This window comes from Muntiacus reevesi, chromosome 6 (assembly GCF_963930625.1).
Source record: "Muntiacus reevesi chromosome 6, mMunRee1.1, whole genome shotgun sequence".
Taxonomy (NCBI): Eukaryota; Metazoa; Chordata; class Mammalia; order Artiodactyla; family Cervidae; genus Muntiacus; species Muntiacus reevesi.
In genome coordinates this window covers 28,832,966-28,851,535 of record NC_089254.1, presented here as the reverse complement: position 1 = coordinate 28,851,535, position 18,570 = coordinate 28,832,966, and the positions used below count along the sequence as shown (strand labels likewise).

Here is an 18,570-nt window from a genome sequence, read left to right as displayed (position 1 = left end):
GTGGGTAGTCAAAACATTTTGATTTTCACTTTCTCACAACACTACTCTTCAATATTTTGGATTCATATAGACCCAGTTCTCATGGGGAAAGTCACCATGTTCTGGGCTCTAGGGACAAAACCAAGGGAGTCACAGAGAATTAGCTGTAAAAGGCTAAACAATTGTTGGGTGGTGTTGGGTGTAGCCAACAGACTGGATATAAATGGTGAGCAGAGAGGTCTCTCAATTCTTGGCCTCCCTCCCCTCCTATGGTCAAAAATCTGCTTTTAAAGACCATTTAATTGAGCACAGTCTTTCAGGCAGGTGCAAGAAAGATCGAGATGAAAAGGAATGATCCACATTCGGAAAAAGGTTTTGCCTAACGTGGTGACAGTTTTGAGGCAGCTGTGGAGTGATTTAGAAAGCAGGGTTATAAAAGTATAAGAAATAAAAATCGCCAAAGACAGAGAAGTCTCATGAAGTTTTCACATTCCACCAGTTTACTACTTCTGTCACAAATGAACTTTGAGCCATAAATAATTCTTCAGTTACTTTTACGCTACTGATCAGGCCATATAAGTTGGATATTTTCAAAATTTCAAGGTTTTTAATTCTCTCTTTGGAACTTTCTTTTCAAATCATATACATTCACACTGTCCTTTTACTGGATAAGTGAGTTAAGTGTTAATGCCAAACCAAAATAGGAATTTAAAAAATTATAATTTCTCTTGATGTATGTTTAAAAATTATATCACATAAATATTAAAAAATGAAAATTATCCCTTTCACTTGCACAAAATGAGACACTCAAATATTTATATGGAATCAATGAAATAGGGAGCCAAGATTTCCACCTTAGTGTCTATTGCTAAGTCTCCATCAACCTAAGAGGAATTGCTATTTTCATTGACAAAATGGGATTAATAAACCAGCCGTAATTCATAAAGCTTATTACAGAAAATGAAAGAATGCATGCTCAAGTATGCAGCATAGTTTTAGACTAAGTTCTATGAATGAAGCCCATTGATATTATTATAATCAGTGCCCCACTCTAGACACATAACACAGTCATCGAGGTACCTGGAAGACGTTTGACAAGTCTCTCAAATTAAAGAGGTAGTGGAATTTAATGGCCGTGGGTAAAAACGTATGTGCCATCATCTGATGGAATGCAATTGTTGCCTGTATCAAAGTGGGGCCACTCCTGAGAACTGAGGGACCAAACGCTTGCTGCTGGAAATGGAAACGCAGAATCTGGCTGTAGATGGTGTTCAGTGCATCCGGTGATGGAAAGTTGACTGCAAACACTGTGAAATGTCTCTGAAAACAAAAACAAATATGAGAGTTGCATAAAATAGAAAATGTAATGGCACCAGTAGATTGGGGCTTCTCTGGTAGCTCAGACGGTAAAGAATCCGTCTGCCAATGCAGGAGACCCAGGTTCAATCCCTGGGCTGGGAAGATCCCCTAGAGAAGGGCATGGCAACCCACTCTAGCATTCTTGCCTGGAAAATCCAATGGACAGAGGACCCTTGCAGGTCATCGTCCATGGGGTCACACAGAGTCAGACATGACTGAGCAACTAACACTTTCACTTTTACTTTCCAGGAGATTACCAAAACAGGGAGGGGAACTTTATTTTTCATCTCTTCCTGTATCCATACCCACTGCAGTGTAACTTGGCAGTACCTTCCACTCTGGCTCTGAGTGCCCTCATGACTTGAAAAGGCAACAGGAGGAGACAGAAGTAACAGGGCGCTAGTCACTGTCCAAGGCTTGTGTGCTTCCACTAGCTCTCTTAAGGCTCTATCTTTGCAATGAATTCTACATGCCTACCCAAGGATGAGAGACACATGACACAGAGCCATGCTGTCCCAATTACAATCACTCCAGCCAAAGCCACCCTGAGTAGCTGCCAATTAACTGCCCAACGTGTGACCAAGCTCAGGTTAGGTCAGCAGAGTCACCCAGCTGAGTCTCCACTGACTACACAAAAGCGAACAACAGTGACTGCTGTATGTACACTGGTAGCGGTGGCGATTATTATTTAAAAACTTACGTGCACTCAGAAAACCTGCACATAAGTATTTACTGTAGCTTTATTCCTAATTGCCAAAATCTGGACACAACCATTGTTGTTGTTCATTCACTCAGTCGTGTCTGACTCTTTGTGTCCCCATGACCTGGAGCACACTAAGCTTCCCTGTCCTTTATCATATCCCAGGGCTTGCTCAAACTCATGTCCGTTGAGTTGGTGATGCCATCCAACTATCTCATCCTTTGTCATCCTCTTCTCCTGCCCTCAATCTTTCCCAGCATCAGGGACTTTTTCAATGACTCAACTCTTCGCATCAGCTGGCCAAAGTATTGGAGCTTCAGCTTCAGCATCAGTCCTTCCAATAAACACCCAGGACTGATCTCCTTTAGGATGGACTGGTTGGATCTCCTTGCAGTCCAAGGGACTCTCAAGAGTCTTCTCCAACACCACAGATTAAAAGCATCAATTCTTCAGTGCTCAGCCTTTTATATGGTCTAACTATCACATTCAGACATCACTACGGGAAAACTACAGCTTTGACTACACAGACCTTTGTCGAAAAAGTCAAGTCTCTGCTTTTTAATATTCTGCCTAGGTTTGTCATAGCTTTTCTTCCAAGAGGCAAGCATCTTTTAATTTTATGGCTGCAGTCACCGCCCATAGTAATTCTGGAGCTCTTTATTTGGAAGAAAACAAAGTCTGTCACTGTTTCTACTGTTTCCCCATATATTTGTCATGAAGTGATGGGACCAGATGCTATGATCTTAGTTTTTTGAATGTTGAGTTTTAAGCCAGCTTTTTCACTCCCCTCTTTCACTTTCATCAAGAGGCTCTTGAGTTCCTCTTCACTTTCTGCCATAAGGGTGGTGTCATCTGCATATGTGAGGTTATTGATATTTCTCCCAGCAATCTTGATTCCAGCTTGTGCTTCATCCAGCCCCGTATTTCACATGATGTCCTCTGCATATAAGTTAAATAAGCAGGGTGACTCTCTCTCTCTCTCTCTCTCTTTCTCTCTCTCTCTCTATATATATATAGCCTTGACGTACTCCTTTCCCAATTTGGAATCAGTCTGTAGTTTCATGTACAGTTCTAACTGTTGCTTCTTGAACTGCATATAGGTTTGTCAGGAGGCAGGTAAGGTGGTCTGCTTTTCCCATCTCCTGAAGAATTTTCCACAATTTATTGTGATCAACAGAGTCAAAGGTTTTAGTGTAGTCAATGAAGCAGAAGTAGATGTTTTTCTGGATTTCTCTTGCTTTTTATGTGATCCAATAGTTGTTGGCAATGATCTCTGGTTCCTCTACCTTTTCTAAATCCAGGTTGTACATCTGGAAGCTCTCAGTTCACATACTGTTGAAACCTAGCTTGGAGGATTTTGAGCACTACTTTGCTAGCATGTGAAATGAGTGCAATTGTGCAGTAGTTTGAACATTCTTTGGCACTGCCCTTCTTTGAGACTGGAATGAAAACTGACCTTTTCTACTCCTGTGGCTACTGCTGAGCTTTCCAAATTTGCTGGCATATTGAGTGCAGCACTTTAGAATTTGAAATAGATCAGCTGGAATTCCATCATCTCCACTAGCTCTGCTCGTAGCTATGCTTCCTAAGGCCCACTTGACTTAGCACTCCAGGATGTCTGGCTATAGGTGAGTGATCACACCATCGTGGTTTCCAGGTTATTATGATCTTTTTTGTACAGTTCTTCTATGTGTTCTTGCCACCCCTTCTTAATACCTTCTGCTTAAAGCATCCTTAAATAAGTAAATGGATAAACAAACTAGGGACATCCAGACAATGAGTATTATTCAGTGATAAAAATAAATGAGCTATCAAGACATGAAAAGTCATGAAGGAACCTTAAATGCATATCTAAGCTAACGGAAAGAAGCCAGTCTGAAGAGGCTACATACTATATGATTCTAACTATAGGACACAATGGAAAAGGCAACACTATAGAGACAGGAGAAAGATGAATGGTGGCCAGGGATTCGGGGGTAGGGAGGGCTGACCAGGTGGAGAACAGGGAATTTTTTAGGATAGTGAACCACTCTGTGTGATACTTTAATAACAGACACCTGTAATTATACATTTGCCAAAAGCCACAGGATATGTAACACAAAAAATGAACCCTGACATAAATTTTACACCTCACTTAATGATAATTTATAAATATTGGCTCGTCAATTGTAGTGGAGGCGGTACACTACCGCAAGGTGTTTGCAGATGAGTTACAGGGTGTGGGGGAATATATGGGGACTCTGTACTTTCAGCTCATTATTCTGTAAACCAAAAACTGCCTTAAAAACTCTTTTAATTAAAATAAGCTTCCATGCTTCACCAAATGTACAGCAGAACCATACATCCTAATCTTAACCCCCAAAGCACTAAGAATCAAGATCAACAATGTGTGAGTATGACATTCAGGGGCTATTTGGCGGGAAGCAGTACTTGACACGCTACCTGTAGTCGAGGACTGATGGTGAAACTGCCCACCATGGGATTCATGCAGGCAACATATTGACAGCTGTGGATTTCTTTAAGCATCACTTTCTGTCTGTCATACCTGCAAGATAGAAAACAGAAACTTAAATCCTAAAGTTCAAAATAACAACAAATCCCACCAGTTCATAAAGGACTTCATCATAAACTGTTTTCTTTGATCTTTATAATCACTCTATAATGTTGAACTTGTTAGCCTATATGAGAGATAAAAACTAAAGCTTGGAAAACTGAAGACTACATGGCTTCTATGATGCCAGAATCAACACATGAAGCTAAGTCAATAGGAATTGTTGCTGCTTATTGATTCTCTTGAGTATGGTTAAATAGACCCACAGCGAAACCAGGGGCTTTCCCCTACTTAACATCAGGGACTGTCAACTGTGATGCCCAGACATTACCAGATGTTTACATCTTACAGAAAATGTCAAGCTTCTCCTAAGTAACTTGAGTGTGAGTTAATTTATTAAGGAGTTAAGCTTTAACTGGACAGTTTACGTTTCTAAGATACTTTTCAACCCAATTCTTCCAACAATGCAAAGAAAATCTATTCCATTTAAGATGAGCAAAAGGGGAAGCAAACTGAAACCCAAAAAGTATCACAGAAGATGCTCTTAAGAAGAGGAAGAAATTGGGGTGATTCTATTTAGAAATTTTTATCCATAGTAATAATAATTAGATTTCAGTAGAAAATGAAACAGAGAATCACTTACCAGTGTCCATAATCAATATGCTGCCGAATCAGACTGTGGGGCTGGACAGTGCCATATGAGTCCACTGCAGGCATATTCATGTCGTCAATAAAATAAACCAACTTTTTATTTCCTTCTGGACCATAGTTACGACCAGCTTTCTTCTCTAGAGGTTTCTCAAGAATTCCTGAAACCAATATATAACTCTGTCCACCAATCAAATAAAAACGTAAACTTCTGTTTAGTCCTTTTTTCTCATTTTTTCTCATCCTCTGCCCATTTCATCCATTCTGTGGCTTTGAGTATCACCTCTCTCCAGGTTAATCCCAGAAACATGTCTCTGTTCACCTCCTTCTATGTAATATGCTGCTGGAGCTCATCCTAACTCCTTTCTCAGAGTACACAGCTACAGCAGGAAGGCACACTGGCCATCACATCTGAGACAACACCTTCGCTGCTGACCTTCACACCTTCTTCCCCTGTACTTACCGTCATTCATGAACCACTGCTGGTCCACTCAGAACCTGTCAAAAAGTCCTTCTTTATCTTCCTTGTTCTAGAGTCTACAGACAGTCAAGAATTTCTCACATCTCTCTTCTTGGGCCACAGGGTACATAAGAGGATACTATATGCAGGCATTATCCTGTGTATACATCAAGTTACATTTCTTCACTTGCCTATCTGACTTTGTGTTGATATGTTTGAGAGGAAATCACAAATATAGAAAATCTTGACAGTATGGACCTGAGATGCAGTATCTAGTCACTTGTCTATTCTCTAAATGAATTATCAATAGCTTGAGGACAAGAACTCTGTCATGTTCATTTCTGTATGCCTCATAACACCTATAGTAAGTAAGTAACTTGTTAAATGAAAACAGGAATGAAGTAAAAAAAATATATGACAAGTTAGTTAACAAACCCTTTTTCCAAGCAGCATATCTGCATTTCCAAATGGTTGCTGAACATCAGTTCCTGTTAGCCATTGACAACTGTATGTTTGGCCAACATCAAATATGCCTGTTCCCAAACTCAATTTTACATGCCTCTTCCCCACTCACAACCCATCGCTTTTTTTAGCCTTTTGTGCTCCTACCAACGGGATTAACACTCGCCCAATTAGCCAGACGCAGAGCCTGAGTTTAATCTTTCCTTCCTGGTCCCTGATTTGTTCAAGCACAGCCTATAAATGGTACCTCACATCTCCTCCTTTTGTCTTTCCCTCTGAAGCTCTAGTCCAGGGTAGCATTTTATTCAGCTAACATATTGCTCAAGGAGACTGGTCTCTCCACCATAGACTTCTCCTCTTAAAGTAGAGCCTGTTGTTTTTGTGGTTTAGTCGCTAAGTCATGTCCAAATCTTTTGCAAACCCATGAACTGAAGGGTCAGACTCTGTCCATGGAATTTTCCAGGCAAGAATATCAGAGTGGGTTGCCATTTCCTTCTCCAGGGGATCTTCCCGACCCAGGGATCAAACCTGGGTCTCCTGCATTGCAGGCAGATTCTTTACCACTGAGCCACCAGGAAAGCCCAAAGTAGAGCCTGCATCTTGTCAACTCCTTGCTCCCCATCAGTGGCTCACCACTGCCTACCATGTGAAATATGTTCTTTTCCACTTGCACGTTAGCTACAATCTCAGTGACCAACCATCCCTGGTTGCCTGGGATGATCCCAGTTATAGCACTCAAAGTCCCTTATCTCAGAAACCTTCCCAGTCTTCAGCAAACTAGACAATTGGGCATTCCACCTATAACTCCAGCCTGCCACTCCAGCCTTTGCCCTATCTTCTACCTGATTACTATGCTTCGATCAACCTAAGAGATTCAATTAAATGAATGTGTCCCACAAATTTCTCTTTCATGTCTTTGCTTAAGCTTATTCTTCTAGCCTAAGTTCCCTTTTTGCCTGTACACCATCCCATCTCAAAGGTCTGAAATCCTTTCTTTAGAGTACACTAGCTCTTTCTATTCCTCATGCTAATAGGCAATGTCTAAATCTATTCATGCTTGTAACCCTTCCAAGAATCAGCAAGCTGAACTTCGTTCAACTATTGAATTGCAGCCCTAATCTTCCATTTACAAGTGATAAAGTGGTCCCTTCTTCTGTGTCCACAATGAAAAGCGTGTATTACACACAGTGTCTGGGGATAAAGTAGATAAACGAAACATGTTTGCTGAAGAAATGAATGAAAACCTTCCAGGTCAGTTTTTTAACTGTTCCACTCACAAAGATGAGGAAGACAAACTTGATTAAGAAAGAGACTACAGCACAATCATTCCTGGGTGAGTTAATGATTTAAGTGATAAGAAAACAGGTTGTTAATCTCTACTGATAGGGCCAAGGAAACAGCAACAACGCACACAACAAAGAAACCATGTTCAGGGCAACAGGTTTCATAAAGCAGTGGACAGCAGGAACTTCTGCTGCCCTCACATGACACAACCCCACTGCTCTGCTGGACAGTGACAGACACTGCTCTCAGCTCTTTATATTTGTTCTTCTCTACTTCTCACATCTACTCTTGTTTGCCCTTCCAAACTCAAAACGCCCCAAATCTATGTGGTTCTTTCGATTACACTGATGCATGTACTAAACAGTTAAAAATTATCCTTATAGTTCTAAGATTTAACTAAAAACTGGCGGCCCGTCATTTCATCAATACAGTCTGAATGCACTGCCCACTAAAGCAATCCCTTGCTTGCAGAGGTAACAGTACACTCTTTCTTGAGCATATTCTTTTCTTTCTAGGGCTCCATGAAATTGACTAAAGCTAACCAAATGGTGTAGAGGCAAAGCAATGGAACTGTTGATGTAAATTCTTTCTGTTCTACAGAGTAATAACCCAAGTAAAGCCAGGAGTGATATAAAAAGCCAAAATAACAATATTTAAACAACATATATTCAGTCAGAATGGTGAAAAATAAAAATTCACTCTAAGCAAAATGTCTAAGAAAAAGGGATCATCTCTTTGGGCTGCAAGCCCTGGCCCTGATAGTATCTGGCCTTGTTTCTGGAGTAGAAAAGGAGGAACACTTACGCTGCAGAGCTGCAGATGTTGTGTAGTAGTTGAAAGGCACACGGGATACTATATAAGCCTCAGACAGACCTGCCAGCATGTCACCTACAAAGACTGTTTTTCCTACTCCAGCGTTTCCTACCAGCATCAATGGCTGTCCTTTCTCGAGCAGCAACTCCACGAAATATCGAAGACGAGTTGTCTCTGATGTGTGAACCAGAGCTCTCTGGTGGGGAAAAACAGACAAAATTTTGTACCTACACCAACATACAGTCATTTTAGAATTGAGACCAAATGCATTCTTAGTTCTAGTTGACAGCTAGTAGGAGAGATCCCACTTAATTTTTCATTTTGAATGGTCAGTTCAGACATCATAGCTTGAGAAAAGAAACTGGGTGGCATTGTCAAAATGCCATAGCAGAAGGAGCTGGTTTACTTTTTCTCATTAGGAGCTAGCACCCAAGGCTTCCTATCATGGAAATACCTATACTCTGCCTAAACTTGGGTTAGGCATATAAATGAATACAGTGAACGCTTAAGAAACTGCCCACCACTCTTTAGGACATGATGGAGCATGTGAAAGGCCAAGATATGTACAAACAAAAATTGGTAGCAATCCCTTCACCCAGTAAGATTAATGATTCCTGTGCAAAATGATTAGGCACAATTCACTTTAAAGGAGTTCAGTGCAAGAAGAGACCAGATTGCCAGAAACAAACGTTAAGTGAAATATTCACAAGTCCAAAGCATGAGTGATACTTATTGTACATTGTTCTGTTAAAAACTTTTATAGCAATGCTTCTGTTGTGAAAATTAGTTATTATTTAGATACTACATTGTCTCATGAAAAAACTGAGATGGCTTACAGAAATACAATAAAAAGAATACAAATAAATAAAAGGCTGACTGCGGGAACAGAAACGAATACACTGTGTAAGGTCAGGGAAGGGGAAGCAGATGCAGACACACTGGAAAGAGAAGTCTGCGTGGTGGTTAAAGAGAGGTGAAAATGTCTTACATTTGGGGGGGAGCAAATTAAAAAGGGGATTAAAAAAAACTGTTTGCAGGATTTATATAGCTTGCAAGAAAAACACACAAACTCTGTAATGGATAAAGTTCTTCCCTGCATGGTTCACATACACTGACCACAGATCAGTATTTTATAGATCATTCAAGATCAAATTCATGATAATGAGCATTCATTTTAGAACTTCACTTGAATTCAGGGCTCCTCTCAGGACCCGTTGAAAGACACAGACTCTTTTGTGCTACACTGAACAGTCCCAGATGACTTTAAAATCACCGTTGAATTCTGGAACATGTTTTTTTCCTTTCTTGTTGCTGGTTGTCACATTTACCACTTAATTGGCTATTAATATTGGCTCTTTTATCCACATATTAATATCGATAATTAATACCTACTGAGAGCTGAGTATGTGAGAGGTACTATGCTGAGCCCTTTACATGTGTTATATCATATGATACTCATGACAAACCTAGGAGGAGAGTTTTGTTATGATTTACATTTCAGAGATGATGGAGCTAAAGTTTAGAGAACATTAATAATAGAGGCATACGTGGTGGTACTTGGATTTAAACTCAAATCTGTCTAGAGCCTGAGTCCTGTCTTACCTATTGCACAGAATGCTCTTCAGAGCACAGACCATACACACGTTAGCTGATGTCTAAGTACTCCATCTCTCCATATATAAAAAGGCTAGTAACAGTCCTTTCTAACAGGGAATTAGAAGATTGTCGTAAGGATTAAATTAATCTATGGAAACAAAGCATTTAGAAAAGGGCTTGACATATTATAATGTCATGCTAGTATTTGCTATTATTATTGACTCAATGTGGTTTTCCTCTAACATGTTAAGAGGCTTTTAATCAAAACCACATTTGGTGCAATTGTGTATAAAGTAAGACGAGGAGGTCCTGACAGGTTCTCCATTGAATAAAATATATCCCTGATAAGATGCATCAACCTTGTGATATCACTTTTTGTGTGTTTCTTTTGGTTAACTACAAGTCCTTGGCTCTCAGCCAGCTAGATAATATTGTTAGGTGGCTGAAGTCTAGACAGGCTGAGCTAAAACAGAGACGTTAAAATCTATAAAGCGGATGGAGCAGACCTTCATAATTAAGGTAACCTCATCACCTGGGTCTGAGACTAGGTTATGGGTGGCACATGGCCCCTGGAGAAATGGACGCAGAAGGAAGTCTGCTCTGCGGCTTCCGGAAAAAGTTTCTGCCCACTTAGTAAAAAATACAGAAGCCTTCTTTCTCCATGTCTTGCTTCCTTTTATCTCCTGGGACTTCTAGAGTCATCTTGGATTGAGGAGATAGCAGTCTTTAAACAAGGCCAGTGCTAAAGCAGGAAGATTCGAATCTGTGGTGTTATCACCAAGTCAGAGAACTCATCAGTCTCAGGGCCTTCCTACCTCTGAGTTTCTTGTTTGTGAAATGATGAGTTCCCTCATGGTTATAGGATGAATTGTATCCTCTCAAAATTCAACTATTGAAGCTCTAATCTCAGTATCTCAGAAATGTGACTGTACCTGGAGAGAAGGTCTTTAAAGAGATGATTAAGTGAGGCTGAGCGTGGGACCTAATCCAATCTGACTGGTGTTCTTGTCCAAGGAGGAAATTTGAACACACTTCAAGATGGTATGCAGGGAATGTGTGTCCACACAGGAAGGATCATAGGGGGACACAGCAAGGACCATCTACAAGCCAAGGACAGAGGCCTCAGGGAAAAGCAAATCTTAGCCTCTCAGGCTGTCAGAAAAATTAATTTCTAACGTTTAAGCCACTCACTCTGTGGCAGTTTGTTAGGGTGTCTTAAGCACGCTGATATAAGCAGAGTGGGCCCCAAAGTCAAAGTGACTGGTAGAAGGGAAAATGTGAATACACAGAATACACATGGGAAAATGCCATCACGTGAAGATCTGACCAATGCCGCCTCAAAGCAAGGACCAAGACTGCCAGTTAACCTCCAGAATCTAGGAGAGATTCCTCAGAAGGAACCGACCCTGTTAACACCTCTATTTTCAGCTTCTAGCCTCCAAAACTGTGAGACAACACATTTCTGTTGTTGAAGCCACCACGTCTGTGGTATTTTGTTCCCTCAATTCCAGGAAACTCATACATCACATTTTCTTTTATTTCACAATAACTGCCTCCTGATTAGTGTGGCAATCACCTATATGCATTTTATAGGGCATGACTTGAAATAACAAGTTCCAAAGCCAATCAATATGAGGTGATTTTGAGAAAGAAATATAATGAAAAGCAAAACAGATTGAAGAAGAATTAGAAAATGGTTAAAAGATAACTTGATATATAAAAAATGTAGGACAATTTATAAAAAGAAACAGTTAAAAAAACAATAAAGATTCACTTCCATTTGTGAGTTGCCCTGTGAAATTGATATATACATCTTTGAATAGGAAGATGAGACATTCCTTTAATGACTTCAGGGGTAAAGGAAACAAGTTCTATGTGAAAAGTACTGCTTAAGAAATGCAGAGTAAGGTCAGAAATAAGACTCGCTGAACTAATAAAAACATGCCTCCAATTTTTATAAAATCACACAACTTCTGGGAAAATCTAAAGAAAGCTGTTACCACAGAATTAAGTTGAAATGAAAAAAAGTAACTGTAGATATATAATCATCTTCCCAGTCGTTCCTATAACAGATTCTTCTTTCCAAGGAAATATGTTATATGCTGACCATACCAACAGGAATTCATCGATCAGGCAGGAAAAGTAAGACTGCGTAAAAACAAATGAGGCTCAAGCCAGCATCACGTGGTTGAAGATCATTGTGTTCCCCACACCTACCTGCAAAGGTATTTCTGGATCCATAGTAAATTGGGGGATTTTTTCAGCCCAAGGCAAAAATTTCTTACTTCTGTGGTCTAGATAATAATCAAAAATTGTTCCCTGGGATGGAAACTTCACTGCTTTCATCTCTTTATGCCACCACTGACTGAATTCAGCTTGACAACCAGAAAGCTAAGGAGAACAAGAGAAATTCTTATTGCAGACTTACAGGTAATTTTGAACACATACAAAGCCACTGCAAGTGCAGCTGATCACCCAGTGTTTTCAGCGAATAGTTCATAATTACAAACAGGACTGAATAACTGACAAAACAAAAATAAATAACTAGAAGAAAGTTATAATGAGTGACAATACCATTGAGGCTGAAAGCTATAACTGCCATACATCCATCAGGTACAAATTTTCGGCAGTAATTACTAACTTAAAAAGCAAGGCTAAAAGCAAGGCTAAAAAAAAAAGCAAGGTAAGTTTAGGTGAACCTTAGATGACTCTGAGGTTATTCAGTTTAATAACAAGCTATCACACAAGTCACCCTGCTATAAGATAGTGGTTAGCAAACACTAGTGTTTATTTCTACCAATGTTTCGCTCAGTTGATAGTAAAATGTGGAAAGTGGGAACAAACGAATACTTCAAAAAATTAGTAACATTACTAACTTAGACACTGTTCTTTGAACTTGTAGCCTTCCTAGAACTTTTGGTGTTAAAAATATCCTTTCCTTTATAAAGCTGTGGTGATAATAAATGGTCATTTAAAAATAAATGCCCTTATTTAGAAAAACAAACAGTTGGTAACCCTATTTCATTCCTTCAAATCATTAATGAAATTCTGTTGGTCTCTGAAATTTGCAATCTGAGCAGCTCTGCCGTGAGAGAAGGGAAAGAACGGACTTGGTTTTCTAGCACAGCACAATGGAGTAGTTGAGCTGAAACTCCACAGACTCCTGTCCTGTGAGAGAATCTTCCAGAAAAGATAACCAGCCCAGGTGGGATGCATGAGTCAAGTGCTCGGGCCTAGTGCACTGGGAAGACCCAGAGGAATCGGGAGGAGAGGGAGGTGGGATGGGGGACCGGGATGGGGAATACGTGTAACTCTATGGCTAATTCATATCAATGTATGACAAAACCCACTGAAAAAAAAAAAAAAAAAAAAAAGATAATGGAGTAGGAAACACGTTCTCCTGGCCAGAAGGTGCTTGTTTTTATATGACGGCAGGTACAAGCCCTTTGCTGCTAGGTTAACGGTTAGAAAGTGGAGATGGGGAAATTCCAACTGTGTACTAGCAACTAACAACCCCTCCCATGAGATGAACTGACAAAGCTTCGGAGCTGTCAGTTCACCTGTGTGTGTTCTGTGTGTGTTCTAAAAACGCTGTGTGTGTTCACCACATTCACCAACCTTCAGTTCAGTTCAGTCGCTCAGTCATGTCCGACTCTTTGCCACCCCATGAAACGCAGCACGCCAGGCCTCCCTGTCCATCACCAACTCCCGTCACCAACCTCACATGTATCTAAAACTTTAACTCCCATTTTGCTCCAGGGAAATTCTTAAAGTTACTTTTACTTTGGTGTCCTTATATCCATGGACTACGGCCCACTTTCTGTGTGAGGCTGATCAGACACATGAGTAGAGATGGATAGGATGGCTGGAGGGTAGGAGGGTGTGGTTAGGGCTGAGAGGTGTGGTCAACCTTAGCAGGGAGAGCTGATCCCACCAACCTTCCCAACAAGGGGAGCTCATATTCCTACAGACCACTACTCACATTATTTATATCCTTTTCAGTTATCTTCAGACTGGTGTCACAGGATATTTTCTTTTTAATCATCCTATAGAAGTTGGTCAGAAACCAAGTTCATTCAAAAAATATTCCTTATCTGGTACCATTTTTTGTTTGCAGGATGCACATGAGATTTCTACTTTACAATAAAATTTGCTTCACTCAAAGCATGTCAGCAGAGTCATTTTGACGACAAGTCTTCAATCATTCATTCACTCACTAAAATGCATTTGTTCTCATAGTGGGGAGGAAAACAAACAGGGTTTCTGCCCTCACAGAGCTTATGGGGGAAATGAAGTGGAAGTATGGTGGAAGCAGAGGTGACGTCTATGAACACAGAAATAAATAAATTGGTATCTTGAAAGCCAACTTTGCTGGAAGGGAGAGAAATGAGGGCATCTATTTTAATTGGATGTGCAGGGAACTATCTTTGAGAACACGCACCAATTAGGGAGCAGAACATTCCAGGAAAAAGTCAACAAGTGCACAGATCTTATCATATGAAAGAACCTGCATTCCAGAAACTGGCCATTGCAGCTGGAGGGGAGGGAGCGGCTGAGGAAAAAGTAGGGAGAGATAGTCTGGGCCAAAGCCAAAGGTCTTGTAAATGAAATTTTAAAATTTTATTTTAAAAGCAAAAGGAATTTATTAAAGTGTTGTAAATTCTGGAATTTATCATATAATCCAATTTACATTAAAGAAACCATTCTGGCTGCTGAGCACATAATGGATGATGGGACAAGTACAGAAGCAGAAAGACCGGTGAGGAGATTTACTTCAGAAGTTAAGTGGGGAATGATAGCAGCTGTTTATAGGAGGCTCAGGGAGGGATGACTGGGACCAATTTTGGAAGGTGTTTGCAACAGCTGGGGTTAAGAACACAGGTCTGAGTCAGTCAGCTGCAGTCTGAACTTGCCTCAGACATTAGTTAGCCATGTGTCTCCAAAGAGGCTAACTTATCTAAGTTTCAGTTCCTTTTTTGTAAAAGAAGAAGAATAGCTATAACTATATAGACAGGATATATATATATATATATATATATATATATATATATATATATATATATAAAGATTCAACAAGCTAGCCTATTAGAAGCCTTAAACTCTTGCCCTGACATAGGAGGCATATTAGACATATTCAGAGTAGGCACCCAAATCTGATGACTAAATGGCTATTCCCGAGACAGTTTCTTGGATCTGCTTCATTCATGTTTCCAACTTCATAATCTCTCATTTGAATGCTGTGTAGTTAAAACACTTTTGAAAATTTAAAGATGATGTTGAATACTAATTGGGGAGAGTATCTGGGACAGGAAGGGGACCACGTGATGCTCAGCTCCTGGTGTGACTAGCTGTCTTGGAAGGCTGCCAAGTCTGGAAATTGTAAAGATGAAAAGAGGGTCAAGTTGAGAGGAAGGTGAGCCGTCATGATGAGAAGCAGAAAAATCCCAGCTGTCAACATCCTTCTCATGCAATTTTACTTGGCTGTACAGCCCTGGAAAAGGAAACACTCTGTGGAGAACATTGGAAAAAAGACAAAAGTCATGAGGTTTTGGGGTAGACATGAATACTCCGCATGTGGCCTCCATGGAGAGGAATCCACATGTGTAAATTTTGCCTTTGAGATAAACCATGTGAAGCCACACAACATTCTTAACTCGGGCAAGAGAGGCTATTATTCTTTAGAAAAAGCACTTGGAGATTACTGAAGAAATGTGGGTTCCGAGAAGGGTCAAAATGAGACTTAGGAGGCCAAGTGAATGTCAAATTCATTTACGGATATAAAGTACAGTAACTTAGTGACAAGTAGCAGAACTGGCCCAGAGGTCATAGCAACCATGGATTTTAGAACCTACTATGACTAAACCAACAAATTTGGGTTACTCTTGGCTATAATACCTTACAGTTTTAATTCTCAAACATGGTCCACTGGAGAAGGGAATGGCAAACCACTTCAGTCAAACCACTTGAGAACCCCATGAACAGCAAGGAAAGGTAAAAAGATAGGACACTGAAAGATGAATTCTCCAAGCTGGTAGGTGTCCAACATGCTACTGGATAAGAGCGGAGAAAAAGCTTCAGAAGAAATGAAGAGGCAGAAGCAAAAGAGAAACAATACCCAGTTGTGGATGTGACTGGAGGTAAAGGTAAAATATTGTAAAGAACAATATTGCATAGGAACCTGGAATGTTAGGTCCATGAATCAAGGTAAATTGGAAGTAGCCAAACAGGAGATGGCAAGAGTGAATACTGACATTCTAGAAATCAGTGAAATAAAATGGACAGAAATGGGTGAATTTAATTCAGATGACCATTATATCTACTACTGTGGACAAGAATCCCATAGAAGAAGTAGAGTAGCCCTCATGGTCAACAAAACACTCCGAAACATGATTTCAAAAATGTTCAAAAGTGACAGAATAATCTCGATTTGTTTCCAAGGCAAACCATTCAACATCACAGTAATATAAGTCTATGCCCCAACCAGTAATGCTGAAGAAGATGAAGTTGAACAGTTCTCTGAAGATCTACAAGACATTCTAGAACTAACTGTAAAAAAAAAAAAAAAAAAAAAATGTCCTTTTCATCATAGAGGGCTGGAATGAAAAAGTATGAAGTCAAGAGATATTTAGAGTAACAGGCAAGTTTAGCCTTGGAGTACAAGATGAAGCAGGGCAAAGGCTAACAGAGTTTTGCCAAGAGAATGCACTGGTCATAACAAACACCCTCTTCCAACAACACAAGGGACACCTCTACACATGGACAGCACCATGTGTAATGTTAATTACACAATACTTAATATTGTCAATATTACATCAATACTGAAATCAGATTGGTTATATTCTTTGTAGCCAAAGATGGAGAAGCTCTACACAGTCAGTAAAAACATGACCGGGAGCTGTGTGTAGCTCAGATCATGAACTCCTTATTACAAAATTCAGACCACTAGGCCATTTACGTATGACCTAAATCAAATCCCTTATGATTATACAGTGGAAGTGATAAATATTTTCAAGGGATTAGATCTTACAAAGAGTGCCTGAAGAACTATGCATGGAGGTTCATAACACTGTATAGAAGGTGATGATCAAAACCATCCCCAAGAAAAAGAAATGCAAAAAGGCAAAATCATTGTCTGAGGAGATCTTACAAATAGCTTAGAAAAGAGGAGAAGCAAAAGGCAACGGAAAAAAGGAAAGATATACCCATGTGAATGCAGAGTTCCAAAGAATAACAAGGAGAGATAAGAAAGCCTTCCTCAGTGATCAGTGCAAAGAAATACAGGAAAACAACAGAATGGAAACGACCAGAGATATCGTTAAGAAAATCAGAGATACCAAGGCAAAATTTCATGTGAAGATGGGCACAATAAAGGACAGACACAGTATGGACTTAACAGAAGCAGAAGACATTAGGAAGAGGTGGCAAGAATACACCGAAGAACTGTACAAAAAAGGTCTTAAAGACCTGGACAACCACAATGGTGTGGTTACTCACCTAGAGCCAGATATCCTGGAACATGAAGTCAAGTGGGCCTTAGGAAGCTTCACTATCAACAAAGTTATCGGAGGTGATAGAATTCCAGCTGAGCTACTTTAAATTCTAAAAGATGATGCTGTTACAGTGCTGCACTCAATATGTCAGCACATTTGGAAAAGCCAGCAGTGGCCACAGGATTGGAAAAGGTCAGTTTGCATTCCAGTCCCAAAGAAGGACGACAAAGAATGTTCAAACTATCATACAATTGCGCTTATTTCACATGCTAACAAAGTAATGCTCAAAATCCTATAACGGCTAGGCTTCAACAGTACGTGAACTGAGAACTTCAAGATGTACAAGCTGGATTTTAAAAAGGTAGAGGAACCAGAAATTAAATTGCCAACATCTCTTGGATCATTAGAAAAACCAAGGGAATTTCAGCAAAACATCTACTTCTGCTTCACTGACTATGCTAAAGCCTTTGACTGTATGGATCACAACAACTGTGGAAAATTCTTATGGGCATACCAGACCACCATACCTACCTCCTTAGAAACCTGTATGCAGCTCAAGCAGCAACAGTTAGAACGGGTCATGGAACAATGGACTGGTTCAAAATTGGGAAAAGAGGACGTCAAGGCTGTATATCTTCACCCTGATTATTTAACTTATATGCAGAGGACATCATGCAAAATGCTGGGCTGGATGAAGCACAAGCTGGAATCAAGATTTCTGGGAGAAATATCAATAATCTCAGATATGCAGATATTATCATCCTCATGATATCTGCTAATGACATCCTTATGATGTCATCCATCTGCTTCTTTGCAGAAAGGAAAGAAGAACTAAAGAGTCTATTGATGAGGGTGAAACAGGAGAGTGAAAAAGCTGACTAAAACTCAACATTTAAAAAGCTAAGATCATGGCATCTGGTCCATCACTTCATGGTAAATAGGTGGGGAAAAAATGGAAACAGTGACAAACTTTATTTTCTTGTCCTCCACAGTCACTGTGAATGGTGACTGTAGCCATAAAGTTAAAAGACGTTTGCTCCTTGCAAGAAAAGCTATGAACAGCCTAGACAGCATATTAAAAAGGAGAGACATTACTTTGCCTACAAAAGTTCATCTAGTCAAAGCTATGGTTTTTCATAGTAGCAGTCATATATGGATGTGAGAGTTGGACCATAAAGAAGACCAAGAGCCGAAAAATTGATTCATTTGAACTCTGGTGCTGGAGAAG

The 18,570-nt window shown here is 39.9% G+C and overlaps 1 protein-coding gene across 4 annotated transcripts in view; it reads right to left on the bottom strand.

Annotated features, from left to right (window-relative positions):
* The window catches only part of DNAH11 (dynein axonemal heavy chain 11), a 353,143-nt gene that overhangs the window by 161,208 nt on the left and 173,365 nt on the right, over window positions 1–18,570 (bottom strand). For 3 of the 4 annotated variants that reach the window (XM_065938807.1, XM_065938808.1, XM_065938809.1), the window contains 5 exons: window positions 12,066–12,243; window positions 8,248–8,448; window positions 5,233–5,398; window positions 4,481–4,583; window positions 1,060–1,299 (listed from right to left, as the gene is read on the bottom strand). In XM_065938807.1, coding sequence (XP_065794879.1) covers window positions 1,060–1,299; window positions 4,481–4,583; window positions 5,233–5,398; window positions 8,248–8,448; window positions 12,066–12,243 — 888 coding nt within the window. Of the gene's footprint in view, window positions 1–1,059; window positions 1,300–4,480; window positions 4,584–5,232; window positions 5,399–8,247; window positions 8,453–12,065; window positions 12,244–18,570 lie in introns of all 4 variants that reach the window. The other variant, XM_065938805.1, reaches the window with a different exon arrangement.